The sequence below is a fragment of the Melospiza melodia genome, chromosome 11 (assembly GCF_035770615.1).
Source record: "Melospiza melodia melodia isolate bMelMel2 chromosome 11, bMelMel2.pri, whole genome shotgun sequence".
Lineage (NCBI taxonomy): Eukaryota > Metazoa > Chordata > Aves > Passeriformes > Passerellidae > Melospiza > Melospiza melodia.
Genome location: NC_086204.1, coordinates 22077392 through 22095266, shown reverse-complemented (window position 1 = coordinate 22095266; position 17875 = coordinate 22077392). Strand labels below are relative to the sequence as shown.

At 40.5% G+C, this 17875-nt stretch overlaps 1 protein-coding gene across 2 annotated transcripts in view; it reads left to right on the top strand.

Moving 5' to 3' along the window:
* Nucleotides 1-17875, top strand: part of EIF2B3 (eukaryotic translation initiation factor 2B subunit gamma) — a 95260-nt gene that overhangs the window by 54494 nt on the left and 22891 nt on the right. For both annotated transcript variants that reach the window (XM_063165979.1, XM_063165980.1), the window contains exons 6-9: nt 10676-10806; nt 11467-11660; nt 15458-15535; nt 16246-16394. In XM_063165979.1, coding sequence (XP_063022049.1) covers nt 10676-10806; nt 11467-11660; nt 15458-15535; nt 16246-16394 — 552 coding nt within the window. The remainder of the gene's footprint in view (nt 1-10675; nt 10807-11466; nt 11661-15457; nt 15536-16245; nt 16395-17875) is intronic.

The window sequence follows — 17875 nt, the reverse complement described above, 5'->3', positions numbered from 1 at the left end:
GAGCCGCCTGCCAGAATCTGCCAGTAGAGAAACTCTTTTCTGAACTGAGCAAATTTGCAGTAAACTTTATAGCCAAAGTCAGTATGATTTGTTTACAAAGTTAAACACTGGGGTTTGGGTTGGTATTTTTTTTTTAAACTAAATAAGAGCAAATTGTGTGAGGTCATAGTGCTCTGCCTTTCCAAACTGCTTCAGCTGCAATCCCAGAGCACACTTCTCTGCTCAGCTCTCCTCTGCTGTGTACAGAGAGCCTCTGCTGGGCCAGCACCAGGAGGGGAGAGGAGGGTTTGCTGTCTCAGTGCTGTGTTGGGAGATCTGTGGCCATGAAAAGAGCTGCAGTAGAGCCACCCTTCTCCTCCCTCGCTAAAGGGCAGGGCAGTGTGAGATCTTTGGAAACTGGAGGTGTGAGTGTCTGTCTCTGGAGCTCCTGCTTGGATGGCTGTGTGCTCTGCTGTACACAAAGGCCCCTGCAGGTTTATATTAAGGTACTGCCCAGACTAAACCAGTGCATTTTTTTCTTTTTCCCCTCTAAATGCCTTTTTATCATTCAGGCTGTCACCTGTGTTTCCTGGCAAGGGCTGCTGGCTGGGGGAGGTCTGGCAGAGCTGAACACCCAGCTTTGGTGGTCTTTGTGTGGCTGCCTGAAAGATGGCTTAAAACAGAACCTGCTCTGTGAATACCTGCAAGTTAACATGTGTCAGCCGTGTGGCTGGAAGGTTTCTCCTTTGCTGTAAGGAGAGATTTTATAATGAATACTTTCCTTGTGATTAAAACGGATAAATAAACAAATAGCTCCTACAGGAAGTATACTGTGTGAAGTCAGGGCAAATAGATTGTAGCTTTTCAAACAAGGAAGAGAGAAAGGGGGAAAAACACCCCGCAATCAACCCAGCCCAGGCTCCTCCTTAGTGCATTTAATCTATTACAGTGTGAAATGGCAATTCATCTTCCCCATTTCCTTTCCTTGTCAAACATATCCAGCTGTTGGAGCTTTCCCTGCTCCTTACTAGAAATGCCAGCATTTAAAATTTGTTGATGTCCTCATCCCCCAGGGTGTCATTACTGCTATCATCTTTCCATGGTACCAATCAAGCTTACTCGTGAAACCTCAGGGGGAAAAGCCCTAATGATCCAAACTAGATTTAAACACATTATGATTTTCAGCAAATGCCTTCTGTAAGACATACAATTCCTTTTCCTGTTGGCAGACTACCTGGGAGTAGACATATCTTTGGATATGCTGCATTGGAGCTAATGCTGCTCCTAATGCACACTTTTTCTAAGGTAAATGTTAAAATATGTCAGTTTTGTTCTCTAACTGTGACTTAAACCATCATATTATGACCCTTTGGATTCTGTAAAAAAGGTAAATATAGGAAGGCCATGAAAGATGTCATTCAATTATAGAATCATAGAAATATTTAGATTGGAGAGGAATGTCTAGCAAGATCTAGTCCAGCCTCCTGCTCAAGTCTAACTCGTGTGTTGCTCAGGGTTTTTTTTGCAGTGGAGTTTTGAAAATCTCTGAGGATGGAAACTGGGCCTTGTCCCAGGACTGTACCACTCACTGAAAAGTTATTTTCTTTATGTCCCAGCTGGAATTTCCCTTGTTGCAGCTTGCATCTGTTGCCTCTTGCTCTCTCACTGTGCACCTCTTGGAAGACTCTGTCTGTCTTCTGTATCACTTCACTTGTGGTAGTGGAAAATGTAATCAGATTCCCTCACAGCCCTCTCTTCTCCAGGCTGAACAAACCCAGCTCCCCCAGCTTCTCCTCCTGTGTCATGTGCTCTTGGCCCTCTTGGTGGCCTCAGCTGGGCTTGTTCTGATCTGATAATAAACATTAAAAATGGTTAACTATTTTTCCACTGTTTGATGCAGTTTCAGTTTCCTTGGGTAACCTTCAGTCAAGCTGACTTCTGTCTTCACACAAGATGTGATTTCAGAGCCAAGAAGTAATTAGTTTACCCATCTTTGTGTGCTTTTTTTCCCATTGATTTTTTTCTTCTTAAATCATTGCCACTTGGGCAGTATCACCCTAAACATTCCTTTTATCAATGCAGTACATTTTCTGTACCCAGCACTACTTGCATGTAAGGTAATACTTTGGGTAAAGTTACTATCTTGCCTTACTGGGCATCTCCCTGTGAGGATACAATCCTTATACTATGATATCATATATGTGTCTCTTGCAGTGAAAAATATAATGCCCTTGTATTCTTCACTCAGGTGATCTGAATGTACAATTTTCAAGATAATGTTTTCTTTTCTGTCCCTCTCTGTTTTGCGTCTAAATCTCTTCTTCCACAACTCCTCAGTCACTGATATATCCTTCTGAAATGCTGAGTCCCCTTTTACTGACAGGTTGAATTTTGGGTAAAGAGAGAAAACAATTATTGTCTTACTAGTATTCTGCTTTTTCTTATAGTTTGTTTTTTTTTTTATTCTGGGTGTTCAGTGTTAAATTTCATTGTGCCTTAGCAAGGCAAATGAAGCATGAACAATCATAAATATGTCTCTAGCACTCTTCCTGCCTAGTTAGGCATCTAACTTCCTGCCTATAGATGGGACAGTAAATGCTACCACTGATGATAGAGCACTCATACATGAATAGAGTAGCTAAGAAGTGTCTTCCTTAAGTTAGTGAACCATCATTCAATCAGTAATGGTACTCTTGAGTTCCATTTTGAATGATAAGGAACCTAGAGCATGAGGTAAGGATTGATCTTAGAACAATCTTGAATCAAAGAGGAGCAATTGTGAATTTCTTTACTTAAAGTGAAAAAAACGGAAAAAAAGAAAGGAGTATAACATTTTCAATAGTCTATGGGAAATGCTGAATGCTGTCTAGTTGAGCTACTGGTTTTGAAGAAGTCTAAGAGCTGAATGGAGAAGAAGGAGTGATATTTCCCCTAAATCAAAGATGCAGAGATGAACTGTAGCTCCTACAGCATTTTACACCAAACTTTTATGGATTAATGCCACCTGGAAAGAACATTATGAATAAAAGCTGTCTTGTGAAAAAGAGGAGATGGGATTCATTGGCCAAAAAGCTTTCAAAGTTTCCAAGAAAGGATAAAGTAAAGACAAAAAAAAAGTTTAGTCTTATCACAGACAGAAGATCATGTTGCAAAAGCCATGGTAAAAAGAACGGAAGAGTTGTCCTGCAGGGAGGCGGGGAGCAAAGATTAGCAATGAGTATAGAGGATGGGAGTTAAGGCAGAGTGATTGCTGGGGAGAATGGTATAGAAATGGTACTTGTATAGGTGGAAGCAGGATTGAATTCCACATCAGAGCTTCCAGTTTATTTCCCAGACTGCTGAGAGAAATTAGTCAAACTGAGGATAGGTCTGTCTGATTGCAGACCACCAAACACAGTATCTGCATGGAGAATGAGTAAAGTCACGTGGGCATCTCCAGTGCCTGTGATGCAATAGTGGTGTGGGGTGGAAGAGGTTGCCCAGGAGAAGCTACAGCCATGTCTGGATTTTCTGACACTTACATGTTTTATACGAGTCTGAAGTGTTTAAATACATAATTATGCACCTAAAGTTTACATAACTCATCAGTTTATGGATACATGTCAGCCTTATCAAATGCATCATATATATGTGTTTGTTTAGGCAAATTGTCAGAATGCCTGTTTCTTTTTCAGAAAAGGAGCCTAATTTCAAAGGCACTTAGAAAAAAGTTGGTAAGTCAGACACAGATGGCTGCAAAGGCAGAGGTGGGAGAGAAACGGGAAAGATGAGTTCTGGCAAGGAGTCCCATTTGTTGCAGGTGCGCTTGTTTCAGAAGAATGGGATGCTGTCTGGGAATGAATGGGATCCATTCCTCAGCAGTGTGTACAACCTGCCAAACACCCTGGGTGGCCTCCGACGGCCTCAGAGACTTTTGGTCAGAGCGAAGTTCTAAAAATGTCTAAACTTGCTGGCATTCCTGTGCAAAAGCTGTGTTAGCTGGGAGCTGTGGGGTGTTGCTGGCTGTTTGGCAAGTGGGCAGAGTTAAGGTTACTTAGATGACCTGAGCTGAGTGTGCACACGCTTTCAAAGGATTTGAGTATGTAATTGAGGAGTTTTAATTTCTGTGGTCAATTTTTCAGAAAGCTGCCTTGTTTCCCAAAGGGCTTTTTGGCAGAAGTGGAAGTTAGATCCCTGCTCCTTTAACTGCATCCAGACTTGGTGGAACTTGAGAACAGCTTTTATGTGGTTTGCATCCATACCATCCCTTTCATACTTTGATCTGGTTTCTCTCCGTGTTATGGTGCCTGTGACTGTCACTTGCGTGTCTTCTGCTTTCCCTCCATCGTCCAGAATGTGGGGTTTTGGTGGTGATTCTGCAGTTTTGGGAAGTCATTCATAAACTTGAGCCTGCAAAGCTGTGCAGTTTTACTGGCTTGCTGTGTAATGGCTTTTGAATGAGTCATGCACGTTCTTGTGAGCTTTGGGAGTATGTTGCTGTCAGACTTGAAGGTTTTAGTTAGAAAATAGTATGGAAAGACAAATGAAGCACAAATGCAGTCATGTGGAATTACCTTTTAGTAGAACATTTCTCAAAGTTTCCTTGTCTTCTCCCTAGGCTTTTAACTTCAAAAATAGGAGACACTGACAATTAATATGAAATTATGGCAGGGTGTGAGAAATGTATTTGCTCTTTTTGTGGTCCAGATTTTGAGAGTAGAACAGGAGAAATAGAACATAGCAAGATATAACAGATGTTTAATGCTGTGACAAGTGCTGCAGGTTATTAAATTAGGCACAATTAATTGCCTGATAATTTATTGGCTTGTCTGGTTACTTTGGAATTTTCCTTTATTATAATTGGTCTTGGTTACACCAAACAAAGGCAAAAGGATTATTGCAAGATGTAAGGGCAGAATTAGCCTTCTGCAGAGATGTGGCACACCCTTGAGATTTATCACTTGATTTTTTTTTTCCCTTTTTAATGTAGTCCTTCTCTGCTTTCTCCACATTCTTAGCATGTCTCAGAAATTCCAGCATTTTTAGTAATGAATCAGTGAGAAGAAGGGGAAAAGTCCTGTAATTCCTTTTTCCATTGTGCTTGTTAAAACGGCGTTGTGGGAAATGGACCCAAACACTGTCTTTTAAGTGGTGTTGAGTCTGAGGCAGGTGGTATTAACTCAGGACTGCATTAACTCTTTTCAAATCTCTTTCCTGTTTCCTTGAGGAAACATGCCTGGTGTATATATGTGGCATGGGCTGTTTGCCTGCCTCTTGCATTGACATTTTAATTTGGTCCATGATATAAATATCATTTCCCTAATCCCCCTTGCCCTGACCCTGTTTTGTCTGTTTTGTCTTTTCTTCAAAGTGAGTTGACTTTTTTTTCTTGAAGGAAGGGGGAGGAGATGGGAATGGTGGCTGGCTGCTCTAGTTTGGAGCATTAAATGCTCAGGGAAAAAAATCTCAGAGTAACTGTTGTTTCTTTCTTTGTATTCACATGGAAATTTTTAATCTCCATCAAAGGATCAGGAGAAAATAACGTTGAGATTCAACAAGAGAGCTCCCAGCTTACATGGAATTTTTAAATGTTATTTGGCTTTATCCTTTAAACGATGAGAACCATGAACTATGTACCTACAGGGTTCAGAATTAACTTTTCTTTTTCGTCCAACACACCCTCTTTTTTTTTCATTCTTCCCTCCCTTTTTCTTACATCTTTATTGTTCTGTATAAACATGCAACTCCTTTCTGGCCAAAACTGTAAGTTGCCTTAGGATTTGTTTAGTTGTATTTATGTGTACATTTCTAACATTAATTATGAGCACCAGTCTGAAATACAGCCTCATGTTCTTTTGATGTGATCTGAAGAATCTCTGTTGAAGGCCATGGAGCTAAGATCAGAACCCAACCCAGTGTACACTTGCATAGCTGTACAAGAGCTAACATTTGCCTGTTTAAAAAAAAAAAAAGGATACAAATAGGTATGAAAGGGCTAATGATCTGCTTGTTTGTAGTGGGGAATCACAAACACTATCTGCACCTGTAGATGTAGCTGATTGTGCTGACAGTGATAGCAAGGGAAGCCCCCTGCAGCTACCCATGGTGGGTAACAGCAGATTTCACAGGTGGGTGCTGGCAGCAAGAGTAGATTTCATGCTTCATCACAGATTAATAAAACAGGGAGGATATTAGAATGCTAATACTCATTAATACTATTTTATGGTGTTTAACATTAAACATGGAAAATGAAAATGAATGACAGCCGGTAAATGGAACTGACAGTTGTGTTCAGGGTCTGAAGCTGGTGAGAATTAGCTGCAGGAAGCAGAAGCTGTGGATGCTCCTGTTCCTGCTGTGGATGCTCCTATTCCTGCTGTGGATCAAGCCAAAAAGCACTTACAGTTACCTAGACTTGTGCAAGGTCACCTAAACTTAGATTCAAATAGACTCTTGTATTGTAAAATATTTTATGAGATTCCTTTCCTTATCTTCATTGGTCAGAACCATTATTTTCTATGTCTTATGACAGAGTCTCCAGCAATACATATATCAAAGAACAGAAATCATAGCCCATTAAAGCATAATTGTGAAATCTTTTTTTGTCCTTTTTTTGGGTCTTTTTTTAAGGGGACAGTATGAGTTTTTCCCCCCAAAATTCTTCTTGTGTTTCAGTTGGCTACATTGTTCTTAATTTCTTGCTGAAGTTTCAATAAGCTTCATCCCAGAGGCAATTGCTTTTCAGCAACAAGTAAAAGTTGGCCCTCTGTGGGTCATAATGTAATGTAATATAATATAACATACATAGATACAAACTGAATTCTGCCATGCTGTAGATTGTTTTAAGTTTATTTATAGTTAAAAGTTTCTGAAACACTCTGCATAGCTGTGTTTAAATGTTAAGCTTATTGACCTAGGTGAGGTGTTTTCACCCAAAGTTCTTTCACAAGTAAAACTTTTTAATTTAGCATGAACCTTATCTGTGCCTTTAATGAGATGTAAAAATCCCAGAAACACTGGGAATACAGAGAGTGCACAGGGACCAGGGATAAAGGGATTCTAAAGGTATAATTATGTCTTGCTGGTAAAATAACAGTTCTCTGACCAAATAGCCATTTTTGTCCCTTAATGTTTTAGATTTTAAGTAAAATTGACCTTGAATATTCTAAGTTTATATTGTGTGAGTCTGAGTCTGCAATCCACATAGCTGACTGCAAGTAACTGATGTGTGCTCTAATCTCTTAGATACATTTAATATTGAATTTTCCAGGAGGTTCTTTTGATATTTAACTATTTCATCTTCACTTGAATTCCTACTTTTTTTTCTTGCACTTGCACCATGAATTTCAACTGCCCAGTTGTCTTCATTTCCCCCATTTATGCACCATCTCTTGCCAGCATCCCCTGTAGTTGTGACCTGCTGCATGAATGGCAGGGATGATACTTCTTTTTGCATGCTTAAAATATGATCAGTCTCAGCCTGTTTCAAAATTGCTGCCAACTCTTGTTCTCGGGATTCTGGAGCCACATAAGGTGCTTCAGGGATTAGTGTGTCCCCCTCTCTTCATTTACAAGAAGACATCTAACAGCACTCTCCATCTTTGGTGGTTTCATTAAAAACCTGCAACTTTCTGTTGAGGTGAAAACAGACAGATAGAACTTCAAAAATCAAAGTTTAGGGAATGAAAAGTCATGAAAAAGGGCCTGTCACTTGGGCTAGATTTTATGAAAACATATTTATTTTGGCAAATGTTTCTCAAAGGCAGGTTCATGTTTATGCTCTCTACCCTCTGGAGTTTGCTCTGAGGTGTCAAGAGCATGCTTACTCCACCTTGGCTTAGAATTGGATTTCTGCCAAAATTTTGTGTGCCCTCCTCTTCTTCCACTCACCCTTTTACTTTCTTTTTCCTGGTTGTAGCAGATTTTTCCTTCTGTGGATCTCAGTGCATATTTCATTTTCACTTGGTGCTAATGAAAACAAGGAGCTTTAGAAACCAGGGTGCTCCAAGTTTTAAAACCTGAAGAGAATAAAAACGGTGCTTTCTTCAGCTTATACAGTCTTATATTTATTTCTTCTTAATATAGTCATGTGAAGTTTGGGATTTAGTTGTAAGAATTTTAAATACACTAGATCAAAAACCTTTTTGGTTTGTCTTCTTTAGTCACTAGGTTACAGGCCAGTTGGTTCTTCCAAACTCCTGCTAATTTTTGTCTTTTTTGATGAAGGATCTTCAGTCCCTCTGCATTTCCTTTGATTTCAATTCCTTTCCTAGTTCCAGCAAGATGTTTGGTTTCTCCCACTGTTGACAGTCAGATAATAGTCTCATGCTATCACTTTGTATATCTTCATTTGCAAGATATGTTGCGAAAAATTCCCAAATCTTTCTCACAGAGGGCCTTACTGTGTATTTTTATTACTTTCCAAAGGCAAATTCCTTTAATGTTGCATATAAATTGCTTCAACAGCAAGCAGAGGCAAACCTTCTTGGTTTTCCTTTTCCAGTAAGAAGGATGTGTTTCTGAGCCACATCTTATGGATGACCCAGAGATTTGCTCCACCTTTGGTAAAGGAATGTGGCTAGCACTTCAGAGAATTGCAGGAAAGCTTCAGGAGTTTGGCCAAGAAAGATTAAACCATCAAAAACCAGGCAAAACTGCGAAACTTTGTCTTTTCCCCTTTCCACTGCTTTCATTTCCTACCGTGTTGTGTTGTCCTCTGCATCAGACTATTTAAGACTGCCAAATACTTGGGTATTTTATAGGTAATATATCTTATAAATGCCATAGCCAGCCTCTGAGGGAAACAGAGGATTGTCGGTTTTGGATGCAGTATAAAACCCAAGCAGGAAATCCTTGCTGAATGGCACAGCTGCAGGCAAACACTGGGAGCTAGTAAACTGCCCATCTGCACAGCCCCACGTGTGTGGGAGCGCGGCGCGGCCGCGGCCCAGCGCGCCTGGGAGTGGTTAGCAGGCAGAAATTCGGTGATTAGGGAGTGAAGTGTTTCACTTGGTTAGTTCCTGAAATACAGCTATCTGAAGGTGATTATAATCTTATTTTCGAGCAGGAGGAGAGACTAAAGGCTAGAGCTTTTCCTTGACTGTAATAAAACATAAAAGCAAAGTTTCAGAGGTGGGCTGCAGGAGAGAGGATGTGACACAACCTGCACTGAGGGCTGAAGAAAAAGTTTGTCAAGGAAAAGAAACATTCTGTATTTGTTCATAGGGCTGAACTGGCAATCACATCTGAATCTTCCCTTCAAAGCTAGAGACAGGAAAAGCTGTTTTGGTCCTTAGGTCTGCTTCACTATCATTGACCTGAACAGGGGCCTGGGTGGGCTTTGAGCTGGTCTTAAAGTTTGAACTGTGTAAGATCCCCCTTTGCTAGAGATTTTGCCAACCAAAATAATTTTCACTGTACTCATTCTAGTACTTGCCTTTCATAATTTAATCTGTTAGTTAGTTCCTAGTTTTGCTGTCTTCTATTCTAAACAACTCCTCTTTCTTTGTGGGTTGCTATTTGTTGAGTTCCTCTAGCCAAATTCACTGTGTTAGTTCTCCAACCCTTCCTCTGAAGTTTAGCACTTCCTCTTACACATGCCAAGTTTGAGTTCATTTTCCGCATGATTTTCCCAAGTACTACTTTAAATAATCCACAATTCAGTAACTAAATGGAGATTGTTAAAATAATGAAACAACAACAATAAAGCTATTTTAAGACTGCACTCCAACTGTAAAAACTGTTGATTTGGTTTTTTTCCCCACATACTTTATTGAAAAATAAAATTTTCTTCTCATAGTCAAAATTAAATTTGCAGGGTTATAATCCCATGGTACAATAGACTTTCTACATTGATATTTCTCTTTTGGGAGAGTTTTTTGTTGATTCATTGCAATGTATAAATCAATGTAAGAGTAGAGATACACTAGTGATTGGGACCCTTGTTTAAGGCATAGGTGATTTGGGATAAAACTCCTCCTGATTTCCCCACCTCCTAGTATTGGGGTATCAGAATGGATACCATAAAAGTGGAATTCTGTACAAGGAGAAGATGGGTGTATTGTCAGCTGAAGCCTCTGGAAGCTTTCTGTTCACTTACACCTTTTATATTGGAGCATCTAAAGAAAATTAAGGTCTTGGGACCTAAACTGAAATGTCTTAATTTCTCTTGTTAATGGATTGAGTCTTTAAAATGTTCTGGATCTGTCATTTGAACAGGAATATCATTAATGCATCATAAAAATTTTACTTCAGCGATCTGATATTTCATATATTCTTGAGCATTTCCATAGTTTTATCACAGAGAAGAGGAGCTACTTAGGTTTTCCCTCTGTGGGTGCTTTATTCTCTCTTTTCCAGTCAATTGATGCCCTTTTTAAGCCATATAAAGTGACTTCAGTTTTTGTCATTACAATGTTGGTACTTTCTGCATTCCATCTGCACAGAAGTATGAATTGTAGGATAATGGCATATTAAATTATAGTCACATCTGTTAAACTATAGGGGACATAGTTCTGAAAATGAAGCTTTTTCCTCATTTTGAATATTTCTTTATATTTTAATGCATTAAGGAAGCAGGTGACTAGTGGACATTGTCTTAATGTCTTGCTATTTTGGTTCATCCTCATGAAGTGTGCAAAATGTCTGATGATGTTATGCAAAGAAAATGAAGACATAATTTTTAGCATTCACAGACCTCACGTGTCTCTTTCCCCAGGACAATCACATCTCTCCGGAGTGAACTGATTCCACATCTGGTTAGGAAACAGTTTTCTTCTCCTGCATCATTGCAGCAAGGACTAGACAACAAAGAAGAGGACCAAAAGAAAAAAGAGCAAGCATCCCTAGGTCAGTACAATATCAAGGATTTGGGTTTATGGAAGTTTTAAAGCCCATATGCTACAGCTGAGCTATGGAGTAGAGTACAAAACTAGCCTGAAACACTATTTTAGACACTCAGCTTTTTTTCCTCAGAACCTTTTTTCCCTAGCAAATATTCTAGTGGATTTCTTTTTCAAATAGTATTGTGTACTATATGCATTTTTTGTCCTCCCTTATTTTGGTGTAAACCATTAGCAAATCAGCTAGGAGCTCTAGTTTGTTTGGGGGTTTTTTCCTGGAAAAAAGTTAGATGCATTATTGAAAATGTAATTTTAGGAGGGAGTTCCTAAAATTGGGTAGGACAACAGACTAAGCCTTAACCACCCTGTACTGGGAACTCAACAGGATCTCAGATTCTGGATTTTATTTCTAGTATTTCTGCTGTCTCCTTGTGTGACCTTGGGCAAAACATTGCATCTGTCCTGATTCCTTAATTCACACCTGCAGAATAAAAATAAGCACTTACTCACTACATGTGATAAAATCTGTTAATGATTGCTGAGTATCTAGCCATGGAGATGAGGTGAGGTGAATATTTCCCTTCACCAACAGTATTTTAATAGTATTCCTCTTCAGAAGGTATTTCATTAAATCCTGTCTAACTTCATGCATGTGTGTGTTCTCCAGACATTTATAGTTTCATAAAGGAAGATAATAGCTTGCTGAAACCTGCTCCAGATAACTCTTGTTGGAATGATCAGAGAGGAGATATGAATGAAACTCTCCACGAAGGGAAGGTGCGCTGCTACGTCCATATCATGAAGGAGGGGCTGTGCTACCGAGTGAACACTCTTGGGCTCTACATTGAAGCCAACAGACAGGTGAGGAAAATACAGAGGTTCCACCTGGGAATCCAGCAGTACAGGACATTTCACCCTGCAGGAGTGACTGCCTGTGACACAGCTGAGGAGAATGTGAGAATTGAACCAGAGCCATGTTATCCAGGCACACATCATCCTGCTGCTGGCTGGATAGGACGTGAGGCCAGGAAACAGTTCTGTCACTGATTTACTCTAGATTTGATTTGGCTGAGAAAACCCTCACCGTGCACACTCTTGTGGGTTTTTGGGAGCGGCAAGACCTGCAGCCAAAGAGCCACAAAGTGTGGAAAATAAGAATGGAAGTAACTTTGATAGCTCATTTAATCAATGTCCTCCATGCCCTAAAAGCAAGGTCAGTTCTGACTGGACTCTTTCTAGCAGATGTTTGTTTGTGATAATAGCAAAGATTATTAACAATTTGAAAAGCGATGTAATCTACCCTTTCATTTCATTTGCCTAATGATTTCCATTATAAAAGGACTCTTTTATGAACAGGTTTTCCTACTGTGGGACTCCAGGTACACACAGAGGTGAACTCTTGATCTGAGGCAGCATCTGTTGCAGCTTTCACTTTCACACTACTGAGAATTCATAAAAGAAAAAAATAACAGATGAGAATTAGGGAAATCCTGTACTACCTAACAAGCTGGTGATTAAAAGCTCTTAATATCTTTGTGGGGCAGGGTTGTGGGGGTTTTTTTACTACACTGGCTGATGCAATATACAAGTTCTCTGTACTTTGCTCTGGTAGTGATGAACTTCATTGCTGTCATGAATGGACAGTTTCCTCTAGGTTTGAAAGACCAGTAAGGAAAGACTCAGTATTTCTCGAAGTGGGGCTGGAAAGATGAAAAAGTTGTTTTGGGAATTCTGGAAGTGGTCACTGCCTTGCACTTGCTTTCAGACTGAGTTGCTTTCTTTTTGACAACATTAATGGATTAATTCATGCAAATCAGAATTGTGGAATGGCAGCATGAGTTTACACACTGGAGCTCCTTCTCCTTGATGTTTGTAGAGGAACACATAACTAAAGTGATTTGCTTTGTTGTTAGGGAGATGAGGAAGAAAGGCAGCACTGCTGTCAGAGAAAACTTCCCCAAAAATAGCAGGAGCAAGTGTGTCCAAAGGGTTAAGGGAGAATACCACTAGCTAAGGGAAGTGTGCGTGTACATTTGGCAGCAGCCACTTCAGTAAAAAGTTATTGAGTTAAGCCAGTCAGACTCCGTGTGGGATTTTTTGTGTTGGTTTTTTGTTTTTGGTTGGGTTTTTTTTTAACCTAAATATTCTACATTTTGGTTAGTTCAGGAAATATATTTGCTCCTGGGTGGTACAAAGAATTAGTGTTTTGAAGTCACATTGGGGCCTTCAACATTGGAAAGGATTTCTTTGAATTTTGAACTTTTTCAGGATGGTAAAATTTCTAAGGCAACTATGTGGAGGTAAAACATAAAATGGAGCTTAATGAGGAGTTGTGAGAAAGCAGTTCCTTTTTTCAGTGCCACTGCATTTTGTTTCTCTTGCTAATCCTCATAAAAGATGCACATTTAATTTGATTGGGGGGGTGGGGGAGGTTGCAGGGTTACCTGTTTTGTTGGTCTCTAAGGAAGATTTTGGGTGTTTAGTTTGCTCTTGTCTTGGCCTTCACAGACCAGATTCTGGTCCCCTTGCTGCAAAGTCGGGACCTATAACTCTGAGATCCCAAAGGACAGACTCACATAGCAGTAGCAGTCCAGTCCAGTAGCTGTGTAGGAATGGCATCCTAACCCATTGCCCTTCTGGTGAGGAAACACTGCTCACATCATTTCACTTCCAGCTGGGTTTCTGGATGCCTGCAGCCTGTGTGTGGGCAGGTGGGTTCAGGAGGGAGTTATCTTCAATAGCAGGAAATAGTTTCTTTGTAAGATGAATTAAATCCAAACACATCTTAAACCTTCCCTTGACCCAGGCACTCCCTCTGACTCCTGCCCCCAGTCTAACCTTTCTTTTCAGAGCAAAATGCTTGAGCTTGTAGCTTTTGTGGGTTACCCCTCAGGCTGCACTACCACTGACTGATTCTAATAAGGCCTTTGCTCTGGCCAGTAAAATCCTTTATTTATTTCACCCCAGCACCTTTCCACTGGGGAGGTCAAGAGCCTTTCTTCATTTTTTCCCTTCCTGCAGATCAACACTGGACAGTAGGAATCTTTCCAACCTATGCTGTAGGTGTGCTTTAGTGTGTGTTCCTGTCCTGGATCTTTGTGTCAGGTGACATGTTGGGACATCTCTTCACCCAGCCAGCATCATCCAGGTGGATTTGCCTAGTTTGTGGTGTTCTGGTAACCTGGTGGTTTTCTGCAGTGCCTGCACCTTGGACTGAAGGCTCTAATCTACTCTTGCATTTAAAAAATAAACAAAATCCAAGTCTAGTGGGAAGGGCCAACTTCAAGGTATAAAGAGCTACAGATGTGAAAATGTCTACTGGGGCAACAAGCAAATTGAAATTATAGCTCAGAAATCTGAGCTCATCTGATCCCATCTTCTTCAGATCTGTGAGATTTGCTTTTTGAGGTTCATTCCTTAGCCACCAGCTCTTGTTATCCCAGCTTTCTAAGGAAATAATTTTACACAACTGTACTGTATAGCAGTTCCTTAATAGCAGCTTTGGAAATTGCTGGCAACATTCAGCCAAATTTAACAGAGCAATAGACATCTCAGAGAGAAGCTTTTCTAAGAGTTTTGTAAAAATAGGTGCTTGGGTAGAGAAAAGGAAGACTTAATGAGTGCTGCTTCCTCCCTTGAGACAAACTCAGTTTCACCATCACTGTGCTGAGACTCCAGATGACCTCCCAGATGGACAGTGAGTGCCCACATCGTGGATGGCCAAGCAGCATGTGCAGAGTTCCACATCGCTGTCTTCCTGTCCTACCAAGAGACATGATACACAGCATCACCCCTGACATCCCCATCCCTGCTGTCATCATTTCTTCTGTGCTGTGTGACCTTGACTTCAGCCAGGAGATGCAGAATGCCTCAGGCTGCTCTTTCACCCACAAAAGAAGGAATGATGGAGTGATATCCCATCTCCTACAATGCTAGTTCCCCTTCCTTTCAGGAGCCAGTTCAGAATTGCTCTCCATGGATTTGTTCTTGGCTACCTCATGGGCTGTGTCTCTCTTTATTACCTACTGCTGCTCTGTCTGCTTATCTAACACCTGCCTTCTCCCTGTCAAGAGCCTTTTCTTGTGCAGCTTTCCATCATCTGGAATAGCCACTTGATCATCTTTAGTTTCTTTCTACTTAAATATCCAAAATACAATTTTGTTGCCCATGCCTCAGAGTGCTATCTTATGGAGTGGGCTGGACACAGTCATCTTTTTATGCCAGTTTACTGGTTTATATTTGTTATTACTTGCTTCCCTCCCTGGCTTTACTGGACAGTGTAAAACAAGCTGAGCTGCATTAGGAATGGCAGATGCTGGATATTGTGGTGATGTACAGGATGTCACTGTGCTCACCTGGAGCCAGCCTGCTTGCTGCTGCTGAGCCACTGCTTCTCCACAGGTGGGAAGCTGAGCTGAAAGGAGACATGTAGTGCACTGTGATAGTAGTGTACCTGTGTCCTTTACAGAAGTGAGAGATGATAAATCACACATAACTGGTGGACATTTGAAGTGCAGTGACCTACCTTTCCCCATAATTTAAAATGTTTGTGGCAAATACCCTTGTGCAATGGAAACCAAAGCCATCTTTGAGCTGTTTATGTAACTTGTGGGTACAGCACTATCATGTTAATTTGTGATGTGGGTTTTTTCATGTAGGTTCCCAAATTATTGCTTAATCTGGGACTGGAAGAGTCACTGGTTCATGGGTCTGCACAGATCACTGACAGAGGCATGGTAAGTGTTGCCTTTTCCCATCTCTGTTCTTTCAGTAGTCTGCAGCCATTTGTTTCACGAACTGCTTGCTAAAATTCAGTCCCATTGTTGGAAGTGAAGCCAAGTTCTGAAGTGTGGAATGGTGGAACGTAGGTGATGCAGCCCAGAGTCTTCTATAGGCTCACCCATGGGTTCCTGCCCTTCAGTCTCTCTCTTTTAAAATGTTTGGTAAAAGTCTGTCTTACTGCCACGTCAGACACTGCAGCCTCTTGTTCCCTCGTGGCAGTTCCTGGTAGTTGAGCAGTTTGCCTCCCTGAGGACACCAAACCCAGAAAGGATCAGTATTTTAGCTTTGCTTCTTGCTAATGTGTTTTGGTTGAATGCCAGCTTCAAGCCTCCCTTTAACAGGTCTCACAGGGCAAACCTGAGTGAAACCAGTGAGTACCAGCAGGAACGTGCCTACCGTGCTTACCTTTCTGCATGAAGCCTACAACGCCAGATCCACTGGATTTTTTTAGGAGTTTTACCAGGCTAACAGACCTTGGGAAGACTGTCTGTCTGCGGAATGGGCCCTAAATTTTCAGATCTTTCCTCTGCCAAGGATCCTTCAGGGTAGAGCAGGGTAAATTTTATTGATGAGTGCTTAAGACGTGCTTTGGGAGAGGTGTTTGGAGAACACATATCAGAGAGCTCCATGTACTTTTGCTAGTTTCTGTTCTTTTCTTCCCTAGATTGGGTCAGACAGTATCATTGGGTCATCCACACAAATTGGAGAGAAGACATCCATCAAACACTCCATCATCGGCAGCATGTGTACCATAAAAGACAGAGTTAAGATAACAAACTGTATCATCATGAATTCTGTTACAATTGAGGAAGGGTAAGTTACCTTTTGTACCTTACTTCCCTAAATTTGCAGTTTCTTTTTCTAGATAGATCCTGAGTGAGTAATTTTTGTCCTGTAAAGAATCCTCAGCCAGAAGAGATGATACCAGGGGGTGTGTTTCCAAAGACCAAGTCATAAATAAGTCTCTATAAGCAGTCCAGAAGAGCACAAGTGAAATGAACTAAAAGAGTCTTGGAACATAAATGTCTTATTTTTACAGTAGACCCTGTCATCTTCAGAATGTGTAAGTAAGTTAAGTGGATGTATGAGTCTGTATGAGCTTGTGTGTCATTCTTCCAAGTGTTATTTTAGTGGCTGGATCAGTGAGTATCCCTAAAATATTTTGAGGCACAAAGCATATTTTAAAGTGGTATGCTTGCCAGCTAGAAATATTCTTCTCACATTTGAACATTACAGCTTCACCTAAAATGTCATTTTCTTTGGCCCTTCTTTTGTCATCCTGCAGCCTTTACTTTACCGTTGCCTATGCTGAGTAATAGAATAAATTAATAAACTTTTCAAAGAGAAAATCTGCGAACTAGTAGCGGTTTCTCATGCACTAAAGACACTGACTAAATAGTTAGCCTTGAGCTGTACATTTCCAAATGTGGGAAAAGTGGCCTGTCTGTAATTGTTGATGTCTGCATGCCCCCATCTTTCCATACATGCTGGCTTCCTGTGGATGTCAGTGGAAAGGAAACTGCTGATTGAGTCTGTGCAGACCTGTATAAATTCTCTGCTCCTTCATGGCTTGAGGTTTGCTTATGGCCTCAGGAAAAAGGCCAAACTCTTAAAAAATGCCAAGTTGGCTCTGAAAGTTGCATATCTGAAAAACATAAAACCCCAAAGGATGTGGGGTCTATGGAGGATACTACTGTTACATAACTAAATTACAGGTAAGTATGGTACCTTACCACAAAGTGTTTGTCTTTAATAGAAATCCACAGTAATTTCAAGCACATCATAAATCAGAATTCCATTGAGTATAGAAAATAGCTGGTTTCCAGTTCAATCACAGATGGATCCAGTATGGCTGTATCACAAGCACTACTGTCATAAAAAGTAAAGGAACCTCTCTCATTTGATCATGAGACCCTCTGTCATTTTGATTAATGAATTGATGCCACAATCATAATGGTTTAGTTTTGCATGTGAGGTCAGCAGCTCTACCATTAAATAGCAGAGGCAGCTAAGTGTATAAATAGCACTATTTTTTTATGAAGAGTCTCAAATCATCTTGTATTTGTCTGCATTGGCATTTAGTAGTGCTCTAAATCCTAAATCGGTCCCAGAGCTGTTATGTTAAGCATTTCGCAAAATTCCACAAGCATTGTAAAGTTGGTGATATATTATTTTTAAGAGAGATAAACTGACTTTTGGGGTGACATTTTTGTGAGTTCTAGAAAGCAATGTGATCCCTAGTCACTCTTGGTGAAAACAATATAGCCACCAAAGAGTGAAAAACCTCACAGTCC